This window comes from Epinephelus moara, chromosome 10, assembly GCF_006386435.1.
Source record: "Epinephelus moara isolate mb chromosome 10, YSFRI_EMoa_1.0, whole genome shotgun sequence".
Taxonomy (NCBI): domain Eukaryota; kingdom Metazoa; phylum Chordata; class Actinopteri; order Perciformes; family Serranidae; genus Epinephelus; species Epinephelus moara.
The window spans coordinates 3,335,063-3,352,655 of NC_065515.1; the positions used below are offsets into that span (position 1 = coordinate 3,335,063).

The window sequence follows — 17,593 nt, forward strand, 5'->3', positions numbered from 1 at the left end:
GAGCCTGACTGCTGCTGGGAGCCTGGACCTGGGCCTTAGGCCTTTCCCTCAGGTTGTTGCTGCAGGCTGGTCTTCAGCTGATGGCTAGCTGCTCCCTCAGCTGATGCTGGATCCAATGCAGCAGAGAGAGCAGGCCGGGGTAGAGGGAATCTACCAAATATCCAGAATTGCGAACACCATCCACAGCTTTTTGTTGTTTAATGTACTACCTGACTTGTATTGCAAGAAAAACTGATAAATATATAGAACTTTCAAAACTTAAAAAGGATAAAATAAGGTTAAAAAAGGTAGGAGAGTCAGGAGCTCTGAGACCTTGCTGCCTTCAGGAGGAAGTGACATCATGACAGGAGTCAACTTTCATTCAGTTAACATTATTTGACTCGTGAGTGGTGGCACTGGAGCGTACCTCCTGTTGGGAAGACATTTTCATTCTTTTGCCCAACCTACAACTTAAAATTGTTGGTTGGGCTGACTTTTTCCCTTGGACCTTCTTCATACCACCATGGATGCTTCATACTGTAACGAACTGGGCAACGTTACTGTTATTTGTGTTATAAATAAGAGAGATTTAGCCTAGATTCTGTACTGTTAAGTTGAAGTACTGATTTGTCTGAGTGTTAGTGAAATGTTAAGTTAAGTGCTGGTTTTCCTGAGTGTCTGCGAACGGGTCTCGTGAGTGAGACGCTGCAGCGAGCAGGTAGGTGTGTGTTTCTCTCGGAAAAACAAGATGGCGGCACTTGTGTGGATAACGAACTTTTCTGTTGGGCTTTTGTTGTTTTTGGCGTGGCTACGGCCCACTGTGTGACAACCAGAAATAAATCGCCAGCTAAACCGGCTGACATCTCGGCGTGTGGTTATTGAGGGACTGCTAAATTGAGAAAATCTACCACATTGTCGTGTTTGTAATACTTAAAGCTGCCCTGTGGAGTTTTGCCCATTTGCGCCATCTGCCGTGTTTTTCCGAGTACTGCAACAGTAACAGTCAGCATGCGCCATACGATGACGTCGGTAATACGAGTGACGCTCCCGCACCGCACCCCCCCCCCCCCCCCCCCTTCTCTCTCTCTCCGAAACGGTAGTTTTCCTGACCAGGTAACTGGCGAAGTAGGGAGAAAAAAGGAAAAAAAGATGGATTAATTAGATGAGGTAACTAATGGCAATGTTTTTTGTTTTTTTCGTTTATATAACGCTGCATGAATGTGTATTTTGACACTAGTTGATGAGCTGTTAGTGGATGTCCACAGACGTATAACCTTGCAGCCTCAGTCTCGTCCATCGCTCTTCAAAATGCTAACGTTAGCTTTTTGCTTTATATATCCAGAGGTCAGAGCTAAAGCTAAATGACACACCTATTTACCACCCAATAATTTTCGTTGTTTTATTTTATATGAACAAATATACAGACAGCTCGGCAGCAGAGCGGTGCGCTCTTGCGCCATGATACCACATACACAATGAATGGGTTCGTCGGCGGAGGGCTGCGCTTTGCGCATTCTGTGTGAAACGGGCTTTACTCTCGTTTGATTTCTGCGTTTGTCACTCTCTCGTTTTGCCTTTTTTTTCCTTCTTCTGAACGTCGCGGAGGTTGGGGAGGACCAGCGGGACCAGCTCCAGAGGCTTTGGAAGCTTTCCTGGGCCGTTTCTTTGGGTTTTCAGACATCTTTCAGTAGCTCCTCTGCTAGCCTCGTCGTCTCCGACATTTCCAACTGCGCATGCGCTCTTTGAACTCTATGTCAAATGTGTCATTTCCTGTGTGACACCGCGGGAATGTCGCTCCTGAGAGGCAATAGCGCTTCTAAGCAAACCAGAGACTGTTGTTTAATGATCATCCTAATAACTCGTTTGGCAGTAGCTGTAATGTGACGGACATTGGTTTATATGTAAAAACTCCACAGGGCAGCTTTAACATTCATTATCAATAATTATGATATGATATTGGGGGGGTTGTGGTGGGTGGTTTGGATTATTGGGTGGACTACAACCCACCCATCCACCCCATAAATTACGCCTATGTGGCTCCCCAAATTCTGGTTCTGTCAAGAGTACACGGTTTTATGCTTATTGTTTGTCTGTCTGACTACTGTACTTTTATTATCTTAACATGAACCTGCCCCCAGGGACTAAAGATGGAAATTAGCCACTGGCTATAATCTTGCATATTTACATGTAAATGTGTTGATATCTTTGGCGTGGCTCTAACATGGTGGTCCTACGCCACACAGTCAGAGAGGGTCAAGGATGGTTGTTGTCACGGTCTGTGATCAAAGATAGCCTGGGATCAAACTCTGACAGTGTGATGCTGTCACCACCTACGTCTACTGACCAACCAATAGAAATGCAGCATGAAATGAGCCAATCAAACAGCTCGCCATGGAGGCAAAACTAAAGCACTAAAAGAAATGTGAGGAAAACCTTGTGAAGTCTTGTGATGTGTCCTCCAGCTCTGATCATGATCGCGTAAATAGAGGCGGAGCTACAGCTGCCAGGTGAGACACCTGCAGCTCAGGAACTACACGCACATTATTAACATGACAGGACTGCGAGGATGCAAGACATCAGTTGTTGTTGTTGAGCAGGTGTCTCGTCCTGATGATCTGAAGATCAAACTAAACTCATTATTACAAGATAATAAATGCTAATTCTTCACCGATTAATTTTTAAACCAACATTTTTGTTTTTCATTTTAAATGTCACATTTACATCAATTTATCATATTTTTGATGTCATCAGCAGCATATTATCTCCACTGTGTCCATCCACTTGAACTGCTGTCTCTGTGAGGACACGTCGGTCTTCAGATGACAGCCTAAAGGTTCAGGACCGCAGAACGTGTGTGTGACGGCAAGCTCCGACTCACAGGTTGTTTTTTAAGGTTAATCCACACGCACAGACACACACACACACACAGACGCACACACACACTTCCTCCTACAACACAGTGACAGTATTTGACAGGATTTGGCCCTGCTCTCTGTCTGACAGGCTCATCTTCGTACGTAGAGAGCAGGTTGTTGTTTTTCGTTGTTGTTGGTGTGTTAAATAAAGTTGTGGGATTGGGGTGGGGGGGGGGGGGGTAATCTGTGACTTTAATCCAGGTTGTAATATCTGTAATGTGTCTTTCCACTCAGATTATAATCTTAATCTCACAGCTGTGCTCTTTTCATGAACACCTGTCAGCGAGCAACTCCCTCAGCTCAACATGCTTCATTTCTTCAAGGTTAAAAATAACCGCTGCAGGAGATCAGTCCATCACAGATGTAACAGGGCCGGGTCTACCATCTGATGGGTCTTTATGATGAATCACAGCCGAGCGTCACCGCAGCGTTTACATGTTGACAGTGTCAGACTGATCAAGCCTCGCCAAAATGATGGTGACCGCCAGCGAATCTCTGCCCGTGAGATATTGTCTGAAGACGCCAGTTTGATACGTGAACACAATTATTTAAATTGTGTTGTGGCGATTCTTCGCTGTTGTCACAGCCAGGGGCCTCATTTATAAAACTGTGTGCAGGAAAGTTGACAAAAGGTGAAGTATGAACAATGCACAGAAATATCCTGATTTATAACTCAATGCGCACACATGTCCCACACATGTCCCACGCATGTTTCCCTTTATAAATCACAATCAACTCAAAATATGGTGCAGGTGAGCCCCGCCCACAGGTGCCTTTAAATGGGCAGTGAAACACACTGAATTAATATTCATGAACAAGAAACAGCAGGAAGCAGAGCACGGCTAATGTAGCAAGAAAGGGTTAAAAAAACAAACTTCACACAATGTGAAGATGACATTCTTGTTGGGGAGTTTGATAACAGAAAGACAATGTCTGGTGGACTCAGTGTGGACGTTACTGAGACTAAAGATGCAGTGGAGTGGCAGCTGGTGGCTGATGCTGTAAATGCTGCCGCCTCAGACTGTGTCACAAGTGAAGAGGAAGAAGTTGTCTGATATGAAGGTGTTAAGACTGTTTGATTTATTTAAACAGAAAACCGAGGGATGTTTTGAGCTGTCAGACAGTTGGACTGTCAAGACAGTTTTAGTGACTGTCTGAACTAAACACTCTAAATGAGGGACACAGTTGCCACAGCTGATTGACAAACAATATGATTTTCTTAAACCATACCCTCGATCTACTCAACTCAACTTTATTTATCTAGTTCTGACGTATGGAATTGAAATTGATAACCTAACAGTCTTTCCACAGAATCCCTCGCTCTCGGATCATTATCTGATTACTTTTGATTTCTTTTTACTCGATTACACGCCACTCAGCAACAGTTACTATACTAGATGTTTATCAGATAGTGCTGTTGCAAAATTTAAGGAAATAATTCCTCTGTCGTTAAATTCAATACCATGTCCTTCAGTAACGGAGGTTTCCCGTACCGACTTTAACCTCTCCCGAATTGATCATCTTGTCGATAGCGCCGTAGGCTCGCTGCGAACAACACTCGACTCTGTAGCTCCTCTTAAAAAGAAGTTAAAAAAGCAAAGAAAGTTCGCTCCTTGGTATAACTCTCAAACCCGTAAGTTAAAACAAATATCGCAAAAATTTGAAAGGAATTGGCAATTAACCAAACTGGAAGAATCTCGTTTAATCTGGACAGACAGTCTCAAAACTTATAAGAGGGGCCTCCGCAATGCCAGAGCAAACTATTACTCAGCATTAATAGAAGACAATAAGAACAACCCCAGGTTTCTTTTCAGCACTGTAGCCAGGCTGACTGAGAGTCAAAGCTCTATGGAGCCTTGTATTCCTTTAGCCCTTAGCAGTAATGATTTTATGAGCTTTTTTAATGACAAAATTCTAACTATTAGAGGCAAAATTCATGACCTCCTGTCCTCAGATAGTACCTATCTAACCTCAAACACAGCTGTAATAATGAATAATTCCTCATTGAAATTTGAATTAGTAAAAGTAAATATAAAACAAGTGGAAAAGCATTTACAAACTGTAAGCTCTGACAAACCGAGAGGATAACTTGGATGGTAAACTTCTGGCTGGACCTGTCTGCCACATTTTTAACACCAGCATAGTAAATGGTGTCTTTCCCTTAGCATGGAAACAGGCAAAGGTGATTCCTCTACAGAAAGATGCAACAGTGGGATTTAGTGGTAAAAACAGTCAACCGTTCAGTCTGCTACCAATTCTAAGCAAGCTGCTAGAGAAGATAGTCTGTGAACAAGTACAACGTTTCTTTAAAGAAAACAATTTAATCACAGACTTTCAACATGCATATCGTGAAGGGCATTGGACTGGAACTGCATTAACACAGATGTCAGATGACTGTTTTAAATATATTGATAATAACAACGTAGTAGGAGCGGTACTGTTAGATTTTAGCTCAGCCTTTGACATACTGGACCATAAACTGCTGTTGGATAAATTGAAATGTTACAAATTTGCATCTCATACAATAAGCTGGTTTGACAGTTATTTATCAAACAGGAAACAATATGTATTTTATAATGGGAGTTTTTCAGATGTAAAAGAGCTACAATGTGGTGTACCACAGGGCAGCTGCTTGGGTCCATCATTGTACTCTATCTTCACTAATGACCTTCCTTTTGTTCTACATCAAGCAAGAGCAGTTATGTATGCAGACAACATAACAATATACTTAGCGGCAGCATCAATTGGAGAATTGTCAAGTTCTCTGAGTAGGGAACTAGAATTAGTTGTGAGATGGGCACTGAGCAATAAGTTGGCTCTTAATCTAGCAAAAACAAAAAGTATAGTATTTGGATTAATTTCAGACTCAAAGATAAACCAAAGCTAAATTTGTCTATACAGGGAGTGCCCGTAGAACAGGTTGAGGAAACCAAACTTCTCGGAGTGACATTAGACTGTAGATTGAAGTGGTCAAAGCACATTGAAAGAACTGTTGCAGTTATGGGGAGAGGTCTTTCAGTCATCAAAAGGTGTGCTAAATTGATACCTAAGCAACATATTACTCACATTATTCAGACACTATTGATAATAACAATATTGATAATAATAATAATTATGATGCTTTGATGCAGAGGGAGGAGTCATGGGTGGATCTGATGCCGATGATGGTGACGATGATGATGAGTCACAGCTCAGGATGTGATTTCAGTGATGCAGTCGATGGGGGCGAAGCGATGGTGGAGACGTGGAGCTGAATGGAACTGAAGACGGACTGGAGAAGGCGGAGTCTGTGACAGAGCCGCGATGTCTCCAGGTCACTGTGCATGTCCGACAGCAGTCGTGTCACTGTGGCGATTTCACAAACAAACAGTTCAATGGCGGTGCAACATGGCAACATCCGCAAGCAAGGACCTGCTTCCTGTAAACGTCTAATTCTGAGGTGACGAGGACACGCCCACTCTGACTTTCACTAAATCCTCTGCCATCGTCTGCTCGCTTAACTGTATCATAAGTGATCATGACTCCGCCCACTGCTCCGTGGTTGTATGACTCCCTCCACCAGCCTGTCCCTTGGTTGTGACTCCGCCCACCAGCCCACCCTGTGGTTGTATGACTCCACCCACCAGCCCACCCAGCCCACCCTGTGGTTGTATGACTCCACCCACCAGCCCACCCTGTGGTTGTATGACTCCGCCCACCCTGTGGTTGTATGACTCCACCCACCAGTCCACCCTNACATTTGTGTCAAGTTTGGTCAGAATTAGTGAATGAATTCTTCAGTTATGGACAAAAACATGTTCTGTGAGGTCACACTGACCTTTGACCTCCAAAAATCTGATCAGTTTATTCTTCAGAGGACGTTTGCATGAAATTTAAAGAAACTCGCTCAAAGTGTTCGGACAGGCAGACAGAGGGACGGACGGACGGAAAGAGGGACAGGCAGACAACCAGAACACGTTATGCCTCCGGTGGCGGCGTCATAAACATGAGAGCGTGCGGAGCAGCAGGAAGGAAACGTGTGCGACACCTGAAACCACAGCGAGCTGAGACAACACACACCAGACAGGAAGTACTACCAAAACAAAAGTCCTTTATTTTCTGACAACGTAAACCATCACAGAGTGTTCAAATATATGTGTACATCTGTGCGTGTGTGTGTGTGTGTGTACATCTGTGCATGTGTGTGTGTGTGTGTGTGTTTATGTGGGTTTGGTGAGCAGCTGACTGGAGAAGTCATACAGATCTTTGTTGACCTTCTTCAGAGTCTGAACTTCCTCTTCAAGCTCAGCAACTCGAACCTTCGTGTTCTCGCCGTCACCAAACACGGACTGAAACACAACAAGCATAACATGTTAAACTGGTTTCACTGGTCCCAGTCCGCCATGTTTCCTCACACTGAGTCATCAGGTGACCAAACACACGCACACACGCACGCGCACACACACACACACACACACACACACACGTCTGACCTGAGTCACCTGACCAAGTCTGACCTGAGTCACCTGACCAAGTCTGACCTGAGTCACCTGAGTCACATGTGAAGCCCCGTCCCCTCTCACCTTGTCGGTCACAGCATTCATCAGAGAGTTCAGCCTATCAGCTTTCTGCAGGTAAGTCTCCTCCTCCTCCTGAAAACACAGGAAGAACCTTTCAAAATAAGAATTCAGCCTTATTGGAGTTAGCATGTTAGCAGTTAGCCCAGTGCTTCCTGTCTGTTCAGGATGTCCCGCCCCCTCACACATATCCTGTGGCCTCCCAGGGGGCTCGACCCCAGGTTGAAAACCACTGAGCTAACTGATCGTTAACCAATCAGCTCCACAGTGGACGTATTGATTATTGATTTATTGATGATTCTCTGAAGACAAGCGGTGTCTTCTACAGCTCAGCTTCCAGTTTACAAAATAAAGTGCCGATTGAACGTCATCATCACGCCTCCCGGCGTCACCTCCTGATGACTCACCTGTGTGTAGCGTCCAAGTCGGACACACACCTCTCCGGACTCTCCGCCCTCGGAGGCATGCAGGTGTCGGCTGAAGCGTGGCAGAGGGACGGCGGGCCGACTGTCGGGCAGGAACATGTTAGCCGGAGCTGCCATGATGACGGCGTTCGTCACTGGACCTGAACACACAGAAAGGAAGTGATGTCATTCAGGTAATAATTCAGTCTAGCACAGGAGTGCAGGTCAGACAAGAACATCAGTGTCGATCAATGAGCTGATCAAACTGTTTATTTATTGATTATTGAGACGTCGGAGATGAGTCATTTCCTGTTGGAGCGAATTGGTGACCTGATCAATCCAACAAAACCTTCGACAGACTAATCGGCTGTCAGCTGACCTGTGACATCAGCTGAGTGAGGATGAGGGCAGAGTCTGAAGGCAGCGAGGATCAACCAGACAACACCCCGCTGTCTAAGTTTGGTCCTCTGTCCTACAGGCCAGTGTCTCAGTACAGTCCTGTCCTACAGCCCAGTGTCTCAGTACAGTCCTCTGTCCTACAGCCCGGTGTCTCAGTACGGTCCTGTCCTACAGCCCGGTGTCTCAGTACAGTCCTCTCTCCTACAGCCCAGTGTCTCAGTACAGTCCTCTGTCCTACACACAGAAACAGAATTGTTATTGATAATCGATCAGCTCTGATTAGTTTTAACGTTTTATCAGGTCTCTGTCAGGGTCTGAGACAAAGGGGTGGTGGGCGGGGCCTCGTCTCTGGGCGGGTTAGGGTTCTGTATTGGACGGAGGGAAACAATCATCAGAGCTAGTTAAAATCGCTAGTTAAAAACGCCTCCTGCGCCGGCCTCCGCCTGCTGCTGCACCGGCTTCCGCCTGCTGCTGCGCCAGCCTCCGCCTGCAACGCCAGCCTCTGCCTGCTGCGCCAGCCCCCGCCTGCAACGCCAGCCTCCGCCTGCTGCGCCAGCCCCCGCCTGCAACGCCAGCCTCCGCCTGCTGCGCCAGCCTCCGCCTGCTGCGCCAGCCTCCGCCTGCTGCGTCAGCCTCCGCCTGCAATGACAGCCTCTGCCTGCTGCGCCAGCCTCCGCCTGCAACGCCAGTCTCCGCCTGCTGTCACTCCAACTTCCTGTCTGGGGACTTTTCAAAGAAATTCCCTCACGGGACGTCGGTGGCTTAGTGGTAGAGCAGGCGCCCCATATACAAGATATACAAGGTTGTTGCCGCAGCGGCCCGGGTTCGGCTCCAGCCTGTGGCCCTTTGCTGCATGTTGTTCCCTCTCTCTCTCACCCCCCTTCACGCTCATCTGTTCTATCGATTAAAGGCTTAAAAATGCCCCAAAAAATATCTTAAAAAAAAAAAGAAAAAAAAAAAAGAAAAGAAAAATAAATTCCCTCAGATTTCCTCCAGCGTGATGGCGAGCCGCAGAGGAACATGAAGATTGCAGTAATGACTGAAGGAACCCCTGAAAAAACTCTCGAGTACAGACACGAACACACTGAAGCAAAGACGAGTCCTTGAGTCCTGCAGGACGACACGTTCACAGGTTATTAACTCAATTCAACTTTATTTATTTGTAAAGATCAATATCACAGATCAATTTGTCTCAGAGGGGTAGGGTTTACAGAAGACCACATCCCTCTGTCCTCTGTCTCCTGTCTTCTGTCCCTCTGTGGTCTGATAAAATCTGTTAGCGCTGAGACAGAATCAAACACTGAGGTGTGACACGAGTGGTGACATCACAGATGGAACAAACAGTGAAACATCAGTAAAAACGCAGTGAATAAAAATTCGGACCAATCGGATGATAAATGGCTGGATGAATATTCAAAGTTCCTGAACACACTGCGGGCTGCTGACGTGTTTTATGATGGGGTTGTTTTCACATGTTTAAACGTGAAAATGTAGCGTTCCACAGGGAGGCTGTTTGGGGCCGTCACTCTTCTCCACCTTCATCAGTGATCTTCCTGTTCTTCGTCATCTGACTTATTTAATTTACTGTGGTGCTTTCGAGTGTGTCAAATAAAAACAGAAGTATAATTTCTAATTTATGGTTTGAAACGCCAAACTGTGAGGTGAAGCAGGAAGTTCACCTGCAGCTGTGACACAGTGAACACACCACGCCATGAGACGAGGACACAAACAGGCTGAGGACACACCCCCTCCATTAACATCAGAGCGGGTCATTGAAAGAGAGACGAGCTGCTGAAGACTAAACTTCTCCATTCTTCTTTAAATATGAATTTATATGTTTCAGACTGCAGGCTGGACACTGAGACATGTCCTCTGTCCTCTGATGTGTCCTCTCTCCTCTCTGATGTGTCCTCTCTCCTCTCTGATGTGTCCTCCTCCTAAATGTTGTGTCAGGTCATTTCAGGTCGGGTTGATCACGTGGTTAAAAGGTTCTGTCTCGGACATGTCCAACATGTTGTAAATCAGAGAAATAAAACAGGTTCTGAGACAGATGGCGAAGGATTGGACCGTAGAGTCCGAGTCCACTTCCTGCTTGTTGTGGTTTTAGAAACGGGCCAATTATCTCCCACTCAATTACAAATATTGATTGTCTGCTTGGCTGCAGCTGCTGGAATCACACTAATGGTCCCAACGTGGTCCAACATGGAGACATAACTCAGACTGAGAGTGTCTGAGGCTCAAGAGCTGCCAGCACACTGCAGATACTCTGAGATCTGCAGTACTGTTTACACTGACGCACCGCGTGGATATATCTTAACACACGAACACATCACCTGGACATATCTTAACACACCTGAACACATCACCTGGACATATCTTAAGACACCTGAACACATCACCTGGACATATCGTGAAACACCTGAACACATCACCTGGATATATCTTAACACATCACCTGGATATATCTTCACACACCTGAACACATCACCTGGATATATCTTAACACACCTGAACACATCACCTGGATATATCTTAACACATCACCTGGATATATCTTCACACACCTGAACACATCACCTGGATATATCTTAACACACCTGAACACATCACCTGGACATATCTTAACACACCTGAACACATCACCTGGATATATCTGAACACATCAATCAGACCGAGAGTGTTTGAGGCTGAAGAGCTGCCAGCAAACTGCAGATACTCGAACAGAAAACACCCGTGTTGCCTTCAGGCGTCCTCGGTCAGGTTGTTTAAGGCAGTGTGTAGCGTTCAAGTGTTCTCAGTGCGATTCAGCTGATGTCACAGCTGGTCGTAGAGTGAGGGGGCGGAGCTGTTCTGCTGTTGACAGACGTTTCTAAGTAACAGCAGGAGGGATTTTGACGCCTGAGTAGACAAAGACACCGCAGACATCAGAGCGCTGAACTGAACCACAGTCTGTTTACACACACACACACGATTTTCACTTAGTTTAAATTCTAACTTTCAGACGAACACGTTTTGTTCTGTAACATGTTAATTATTAATGTTTTAAAGAGACTTTAATGAACCTGAAACATTTTATTTTACTGATTGTCTCTGTGACATCACTGTGACGTTCTGTCTGTCTGAGGGTCGTTTACAGTCCTGAAGCTTTCAGTCATGTCACATGATCTTCATCAGCAGTGGTTCATCTGGTGAGACACGGTTGAGATGTCCAGAACAGTAGTCGGTAATGTTCCACCGTTTCAGTGATGTCACAGCTCTGTCTCTGTGGTGGTGTTCCATCCCCACACACTCAGGATGTGATTTAAAGGAACCCGTCGTGGTTCCTCCGGCGGTTTCCTGATGTGCAGACAAATGTGGAGCAGCTGAATCTGCTCAGCTGAGACGAATCGGTTTGAAGAGCTGCCGTCACGGAGGATGAAGTTTTTTCTTTTAACACTCAGTCTGGTTCTTTGTCCGGAAACGTGATGGAGGCGGGGGACAACCACGAGTCCATCCGTCCAGCCAGAGGAGGGATTATCATCTCGTGACAGTCCGTTTGAAGTGAGGACGCCGTCAGCTCAGAGAGGATTTGGTTAATTACAAAGTGCCAGTCATGATCACGGCGAGGCGTTTCTTCTTCATGTTCCTGTCGGCCGCAGCAGCATCAGTTATTATGAATGAGAAGGAAGTAAAAGCTCCTCAGAGACGTAGCTTCATTAATAAACCAGCTGCAGCAGAGACGAAGGATGACATTTTCACAGAGGTGACATCACCTGCTGATTGACATCAAGTCTGATTCAGCCTGATCTACACCTGATCAATACATCAATAATCATTCACTCATAGCTGAATGAATCAGTAATGATTTTGTTTTTGGAATCAGACTGGTTACTGTTGTACAAGAGTGAAAAATTAATGAATGAATCACCATGGTAACTGAAGCTTATCAGCTGACCTGATCACAACCATTTTACATGGTATACATTAGCCTAGCGACAAGCAGAGATTTCCTCTGCTCATATGAAGCCAGGATAAATCCCTGAAGGATAAAATCACACACAAGACTTAAAATGCTATTTTAGTGGAGGCTTTACTGTCTTCACAATTTATTGTTTCTTATCTGTGAAATACAACCTTCGTTTCCACTGAGGGAAATGGTTTCAGCTTACAGAGACAGACAGGAGGTCTGCGTCACTGTGACACTGAGCGTGAGGGTGGGCACGTCCAACTTTCTGTCAACAACGGAGGTGTTTTGAAAACACCCCCATTTTCACAGGTAACTTAGCCTGTCCCCCCGCCACAGGAAATAATGGATTAATCCTGGAAAGCTGTTGATGTAACACTTTTCTCCTTATGAAAGTAACATGGCGATTATTCGACTAATGAGAATTTGGTCGGACGAGAGCATAGCAACCAAATAATCGACTAGTCGACCAGGAGACTACAGCCCTACTGATCACATGATTCACATGCTGAACACGATTCACACTCTGAACATGATTCATATGATGATCACACGATTCACTCACTGAACACATGGTTCACACGCTGAACATGATTGGCATACTGAACATGATTCACAAGCTGAACACATGATTTGCACACTGATCACGATTCATATGATGATCACGATTTACACACTGAACACATGATTCACACACTGAACACGATTCACACACTGATCACGATTCACACGCTGATCACATGATTCAAAAGCTTAACACAATTTACACACAGAACACAATTCATATGATGATCACATGATTACACACTGAACACATGATTCACACGCTGAACACATGATTCACACACTGAACACGATTCATATGATGATCACATGATTTACACACTGAACACGATTCACACGCTGAACATGATTGGCATACTGAACACATGATTCACAAACCGATCACATGATTTACACACTGATCACGATTCACATGCTGATCACAAGATTCACACACTGATCACGATTCATATGATGATCACATGATTTACACACTGAACACATGATTCACACGCTGAACATGATCGGCATACTGAACACGATTCACACACTGAACACATGATTCACACGCTGATCACGATTCACAAGCTGAACACATGATTCACACACTGAACACGATTCATATGATGATCACATGATTTACACACTGAACACATGATTCACACACTGAACACGATTCATATGAGGATCACATGATTTACACACTGAAGACATGATTCACACGCTGAACACGATTCACACGCTGAACACATGATTCACACGCTGATCACGATTCATACGCTGATCACGATTCATATGATGATCACATGATTTATACACTGAACAAATGATTCCCACACTGAACACATGATTCACACGCTGAACATGATTGGCATACTGAACATGATTCACACACTAAACACATGATTCACACGCTGATCACGATTCACAAGCTGAACACATGATTCACACGCTGAACATGATTGGCATACTGAACACATGATTCACAAACCGATTACATGATTTACACACTGAACACATGATTCAAACACTGAACACATGATTCACACGCTGATCACGAGTCACACACTGAACACGATTCATATGATGATCACATGATTTACACACCGAACACATGATTCATACGCTGAACACAATTCACACACTGAACACAATGATTTACACACTGATCACGATTCATATGATGATCACATGATTTACACACTGAACACATGATTCACACGCTGATCACATGATTCACAAGCTGAACATATGATTCACATGCTGAACATGATTGGCACACTGAACATGATTCACACACTGAACACATGATTCACACGCTGATCACATGATTCACAAGCTGAACACATGATTCACACACTGAACACGATTCATATGATGATCACACGATTTACACACTGAACACATGATTCACAAACCGATCACATGATTCACATGCTGATCACGATTCATACCCTGAACACGATTCGCACACTAATCACATGATTCACACACTGAACACATGATTCACACGCTGAACACATGATTCGCACGCTGATCACATGAGTCACACACTATTCACATGATTCGCACGCTGATCACATGAGTCACACACTATTCACGAGTCACACACTGAAAACACAATTCACACACTGAACACGAGTCACACACTGCACACATGATTCACACACTATTCACATGAGTCACACGCTGAACACATGATTCACGTTATTAAACACATGATTTAAACATGATGTAACAGTCTGTTTCAGTCAATCACCTGTGACCAGGAAACAGACATGAAACATTTCAGACAGACGTCGTCAGTTTTTAAGATAAGATAAGATAAGATAAGATACACCTTTATTGATCCCACAATTGAGAAATTCCAGTGTTACAGCAGTCAAGGGGAAAGAGTCAGATTAAAGATTTCAATATTTAAAAAACGTAAAAACAAACTAGGCATGCAAAAGAGTACAAAAATACAAGAAACAGCAATAAATAATAATAATAATAGTAATAATGAGCAGTGAATAAAAAGTGAGCAGTGGGTTAAAGTGAACATATTTAGTGCAAAGTGAATATTGTATGTGCAAATAAACAACAACATGGGGGACAGTTATGCTTATTATGGTGTCCATGGTGCAGTTTACTGTGAGCAGTGCTGGTTATAGTAACATCACGTTACTATAAAGTCTTTATGTGACATATTCAGAGGAGCTTCATCATCATCATCATGTGTAATAATTGTCATCAGACCGACAGAGTGATGGGTCAGTGAGGACAGATGAGCTGACCTTTGATCAGTTCATTTAAATTCAGTCAAATTATTATTATTGATAATTACTGATCGATCTTTGATCCTCTGAGACACAAGTTACCAACAATTAGTGACCCGTTTACCTGTTTATATGTCGCTTACCTATATGATGTTGTTTACCTGTTTATATTTTGTTCACCTGTATGTTGTTGTGTACCTGTTTATATTTCGTTCACCTGTATGTTGTTGTGTACCTGTTTATATTTCGTTCACCTGTATGTTGTTGTTTACCTGTTTATATTTCGTTCACCTGTATGTTGTTGTGTACCTGTTTATATTTCGTTCACCTGTATGTTGTTGTGTACCTGTTTATGTTGTTGTGTACCTGTTTCTTATCTATCATGTGTGCAGCTGTGGAACGACGTCTGTCATGATGAATAAAGTTTTATTTTATCTTGACCGTCTGAACACCGTCTGATTGGTTGTTTTGATTTTGTTATTGTTGATGTCATGACAAGGGGGCGTGGCTTACCTTTGTGGGCGAGGCACCGGATGCTCTGTTTGCTCTGAATGTCCCACAGTCGGACAGTTTCATCATGTGACCCGGAGAGGAGGAGCGTCCCGTCCATCGACACCGAGAGACACGTCACCAAGTTCCTGAGACACATTCAGACTGACATTAGATCAGATCAGACCAGATTAGATCAGATCAGATCAGACCAGATTAGATCAGATCAGATCAGACCAGATTAGACCAAACCAGACCAGACCAGATCTCGCAGAGTTTTAAAGAATCCGAAGTTTGGTGTTTGTTCAGATTTTTGTCTGACGGGGGCGGAGTCTGGTCTCTATTCTCTGATTGGAGGAAATATGAAGTCTGAGCTGAATGAATCAGAGTTTGGTTGGTTGTGAATGAATTAATGAATACAGATTCATCCTGTCACCACACTCACATCAAACCAGTTCACTGCTTCATCTTCACCTTAATGGAACAAAGTCGTTGATCAGGTCCACACCTGTCCTGGTCTCACCTGTGTCCTTTGAAGACCTGGTTCCCTTCGCTGTCGGACTGGAACGCTTTATCCTGACTGAGACTCTGCAGACGAAACACAAACACTTCAAACACCAAATGTTTATCGACACAAACAGCAGCTCCTCAGTTTCCTCTTCAAGGTCTTCTCCCTCTAAACATCCCACAATATCCACCTGAAGCTCCTCCTCAAGTCTCCGAGTACCCCAGTCGTCCCCAGACTGAGACCTGGACCTGTTCCGTTTTTAGTCCATGTTGATACATGATCTGATCTGAGAGTCAGAATCACTGTCAGAGCTCCAGTCACTGAGTCAGAGCACTGGGAGGACAGGGAGAAATGGGAGGACTGGGAGCACTGGGAGGACTGGGAGAACTGGGAGAACTGGGAGCACCGGGAGGACTGGGAGAACTGGGAGAACTGACAGCACTGGGAGCACTGGTAACTCTGGGAGAACTGTTAAAACTGGGAGAACTGGTAGAACTGGGAGCACTGGGAGCACTGGCAGGTCCAAGGGTCCTGCCAGAACTAGGTTTTGTGAGTTCAGGATCTGACAGCGATGAAACACTGTTGTTACCCTGACGACAGCAGAGGACAGGTCAGGTGGACATGTCTCTACATGGACAACAGTCTGTGGGGACAACAAGGGGTTAAACTCTGCTGCCACTGACTACAACACCCACAATCCTCTGAGTGAGGTCAGGCTCTTTAAATACCTCTAAACTACAGGACATATGTTCCTTCAGCTCAGGGTGTGATTGGTTGTTGAGGCCACAGCAGCACCGGGAGCTCCTATTGGCTCTGTAAGGTGTCAATCCAAAGGTCAGGAGCCGGCCCGTGTTCGGGGCGGAGCCATGATGGATAACAGGAAGCAGTAGCAGCTGGTGGAGTCATGTGACTGAGAGACATCATCAGGAGCTGTGGTTCTGTGGAGAACAAATCACAGCTGTTTGTTTGTTGTTTGTTGACTTAACGTGATCGCCACAACCAGGCCGTAAACAAACTACACCACGGTCACATGACTTAATGTCACCGCCACAACCAGGCTGTAAACGAACTCCACCACGGTCACATGACTTAACGTCAACGCCACAACCAGGCCGTAAACAAACTACACCACGGTCACGTGACTTAACGTCACCACCACAACCAGGCGGTAAACGAACTCCACCACGGTCACGTGACTTAACGTCACCGCCACAACCAGGCTGTAAACGAACTCCACCACGGTCACGTGACTTAACGTCACCGCCACAACCAGGCTGTAAACGAACTCCACCACGGTCACATGACTTAACGTCACCGCCACAACCAGGCCGTAAACAAACTACACCACGGTCACATGACTTAACGTCACCGCCACAACCAAGCCGTAGAAAGACTACACCACGGTCACATGGCTTAACGTCACCGCCACAACCAAGCTGTAGACAGACTACACCACGGTCACATGACTTAACGTCACCACCACAGCCAGGCCGTAAACAGACTACACCACGGTCACATGACTTACCATCACTGTAGGGTTGGGTACCGAAACTTGGTACTTTTTGTACTTGGTACCGATTCACGTCGGTCTACCGAGTA

General features: G+C 44.9%; 2 protein-coding genes across 7 annotated transcripts in view; one reads left to right on the forward strand and one right to left on the reverse strand.

Moving 5' to 3' along the window:
* Positions 1-6,964: 6,964 nt before the first annotated feature.
* wdr18 (WD repeat domain 18) overlaps positions 6,965-17,593 on the reverse strand; it is an 18,200-nt gene continuing 7,571 nt past the window's right edge. The window contains exons 3-7 of the mRNA XM_050055208.1: positions 16,010-16,074; positions 15,511-15,635; positions 7,858-8,015; positions 7,457-7,525; positions 6,965-7,222 (exon numbers count right to left, since the gene is read on the reverse strand). Of these exons, the coding sequence (XP_049911165.1) occupies positions 7,094-7,222; positions 7,457-7,525; positions 7,858-8,015; positions 15,511-15,635; positions 16,010-16,074 (546 nt within the window). The 3' untranslated portion in view covers positions 6,965-7,093. The remainder of the gene's footprint in view (positions 7,223-7,456; positions 7,526-7,857; positions 8,016-15,510; positions 15,636-16,009; positions 16,075-17,593) is intronic.
* The window catches only part of LOC126396235 (mucin-1-like), a 4,794-nt gene continuing 3,286 nt past the window's right edge, over positions 16,086-17,593 (forward strand). Inside the window, exon 1 of one of the 6 annotated variants that reach the window (XM_050054162.1) lies at positions 16,086-17,321. In XM_050054162.1, coding sequence (XP_049910119.1) covers positions 17,033-17,321 — 289 coding nt within the window. In that variant the 5' untranslated portion in view covers positions 16,086-17,032. Of the gene's footprint in view, positions 17,452-17,593 lie in introns of all 6 variants that reach the window. The other 5 variants (XM_050054164.1, XM_050054166.1, XM_050054161.1 and 2 more) reach the window with 5 other exon arrangements.